This window comes from Chaetura pelagica, unplaced genomic scaffold (genome assembly GCF_000747805.2).
Source record: "Chaetura pelagica isolate M959 unplaced genomic scaffold, ChaPel_1.0 scaffold302, whole genome shotgun sequence".
Lineage (NCBI taxonomy): Eukaryota > Metazoa > Chordata > Aves > Apodiformes > Apodidae > Chaetura > Chaetura pelagica.
Window position 1 is genome coordinate 1,405,644 of NW_009952561.1, and position 2,678 is coordinate 1,408,321.

Genomic DNA, 2,678 nt, shown 5'->3' on the forward strand with positions numbered 1-2,678 from the left:
CCAGGGCAGGGCAGCTGGGGCTGCCTGACTGGGGCTGCAGACACTGGCGGGTTGTTCTCCCGGGCGATTGGCACTCAGGGCCGTGCCGGGGATCCCGGCTGCCCCGCCTGGCTGCGGTGTGTGGGATGAGGAGGGCGCGGAGCCTTTTGCATCGCGGCGCTGCTGCCAAGTTTCAGTGATTCATCCCGGGGAGCCAGGGGTGGCAGGAAGGCTCCTTGGGTAGTCGCTGTTTGCGTTTCCCTTCAGGCTCAGGAGGAGCAGGACAAGGACTGTAATGCACACACACCGAGTGCTGCTCCTGCTGTGCAACACAATCTGTACCATTTCCTTTGGCCAGTATAAAATCTCCCCTCTCCCTCTGCACTGTCCCCCCTGTGTCCAGAGCAGGACCAGGGGCCCGTCTGCACTGCTGGGGCAGCTGCCGTTGTCAGGGATCCTGCCCGCAACTGGGTCTGTGTTTGGGGCTGGTCCTGGGCTCACTGAGCATGCCTTGCTGCTGGCAGGTCCGTGTTCATGCTGGGACATGGATGGGGTTCCTGTGGCAAGCTCCTTGAGCAGTCAGTCCTTCACCCACCCCCCAACTCTTCCAGTATATTCCAGTTCCTCAGCGTCCCAGACTGGCTGAGCAGGCGGGCTGTGCTGGAGGCTGGGTGTCTGAGTGGAGGAGCTGGGCTGTCTCGGGTGCAGAAAACAAGTGAATCACAGAACTGGAAGACCTGGGCAGGCAGTTCTCATTTTTGTGAAGAAGTGGCTGTTGTGAGCAGTGGTCACACACACCATCCCTCCCCTCCCCGCCCTGCAGACACCCGCAGCAAGGAGCAGTGGTTTGCATGCCGACTGCTTGTTATTCCAGAAGTAATTACTCGTTGCTTGGGTTAGAAACCAGGATGGGCTCATGTCTGTGAGAACGGCGGCTGCAAAACCTTCCGGTGGGAATGTGAAATGCATTTAAAAGGTGCCTTTTGCCCTGACTTTGAAGTCTGCTCTTCTATTCAGGGCTGTCTCGGTGAGGTTTAAAACATCTGAGCAACACAGCAAGAGTAATAAACTTTTCTTTGGGGTCTGGTAGGGAGGTTTTCCTGGTTCCTAATGATGGGAGGGCTTGGCAGGCTCTGCCTCAGAGTGTTTTCTGGCTGCACTCCAAGTACACTTCCACTGGATTTGTGTTTATTGATGCTTTTCTGGGGCAGCAAGACAGTGTCTATTTGGAGGGAGCTTTTCTGCAGTCCGAGGGAGCTTTTTTTTGCAGTCTCAGGGAGCACACAGCCCCTCATGATTCATTTCCATGGCTTTTTAGCATCCTTGAGATCAATTATGTCAACCACAAGCCATCAGCTGAGTCAGGGCTGCTGGCTCTGTGTCCTGGATTAGCCCAGGGACCAGATATTTGCCTGATTCACTTTTCTTCTGCCAGCCTGTGACTTGCTTGGTCACCAGCAAACATGAGCTGGTTCCAAACACCCCATGACAGAAACAGCCTTTTCCAGGGAGATGTGCTCAGGGCTGCTGGGGTGTGCGGGACCAGTTTGGTCCTTGGGTGAGCACTGGTTTTGTGCTGCCCTTGGAGGACCTGGCTGGGTCCCAGGAAGGTGCCAGCGAGAGCTGCAGGTCCTGTGTGCATTCTGATGGTGCTGAGCACCTCAACACCCCATCCTGCTGTATCCTGTGCAGTCATCCCTGGTTGGGATGTGGGAGAAGAGGTGCAGAGGAGCTGGGTGCAGGTGACACCAGGTGTTTTCCTCTGGTGCCTTTGCCTGCCTGTGTTGAGGTCCTGGCTCTGGGCATTTTGTGGCTGTAGCTCTCAGGAGCTTCCCACCCCCTGACAGCAAAGCAAAGATTAAACAGTAAAAGGATTTAGGGGAAGGGATTGCAGTAATAGTGATTAAGTCATGGATCAGGACTTGTGATTAAGACACTGACCACAGTGTGGGGAGCCTGGTACAAATGCACAGGCAGGGGTGCAGGCAGTGAGTGGGATGGGCCCTGGGGTGCTGAGCAGAGCTGCTCTCTTCTCCCAGTACCATCCTGTGGGGCTCTGCCATGCCCCTTCCCTCCTGCCCCATTTCCAGCCTCACGCAGATGTTTTCTCTCCTTGGGCTCCTCACATTTGTGCATCGCAGCCACAGTGAGCAAGAGCATCCCCCACATTCCTGTGTCTGGAGGGGGTGTAACCAGCTCCTTTTGTCTTTTCAGAGCCAAGTGGCCACGCTGACCTGCTGGCAGGGGGAGGCCGCCAGGACAGCTCACCTGGGAAACACCCCAAAGATGAGGCTCAACCGGAGAGCGGAGCCCCCAGAGCCAACTCTGATGCTGAAGGGGAAGCCAGCCCCGAAGACTCATCCCTGAGGCAGCCCCAGGCTGTGCTGGGGAGCAGGGCTGGCACTGGCTGTGCCCCGGGGCCCCATGCGGGCAGAGCAGCCCAGGAGCAGGTCATGTCAAGAGAGGACCCAGTGGACACAGGCGTGGGGCTGGCAGAGCTGAGGGCTGATGTCCTGGTCCAGGAGCACTCACCCAGCCAGGGCCAGCTCGGGAAAGGGAAACCACCTCTGCTGGGGAGCAAAGCAGAAGAGAGCACAGAGGAGCCCCTGGTGCCCCGGGCATCCTACGGGTTCGACCCTGAGCAGTACGACGAGAACATCAACCCCTTTGTGGCAGGAGGCTGCCGGCTGCAGAGCTCC

The 2,678-nt window shown here is 57.6% G+C and overlaps 1 protein-coding gene across 1 annotated transcript in view; it reads left to right on the forward strand.

Moving 5' to 3' along the window:
* Positions 1 to 2,678, forward strand: part of TACC1 (transforming, acidic coiled-coil containing protein 1) — a 17,596-nt gene that overhangs the window by 4,948 nt on the left and 9,970 nt on the right. The window contains exon 2 of the mRNA XM_009993262.1: positions 2,194 to 2,651. Within this exon, the coding sequence (XP_009991564.1) occupies positions 2,194 to 2,651 (458 nt within the window). The remainder of the gene's footprint in view (positions 1 to 2,193; positions 2,652 to 2,678) is intronic.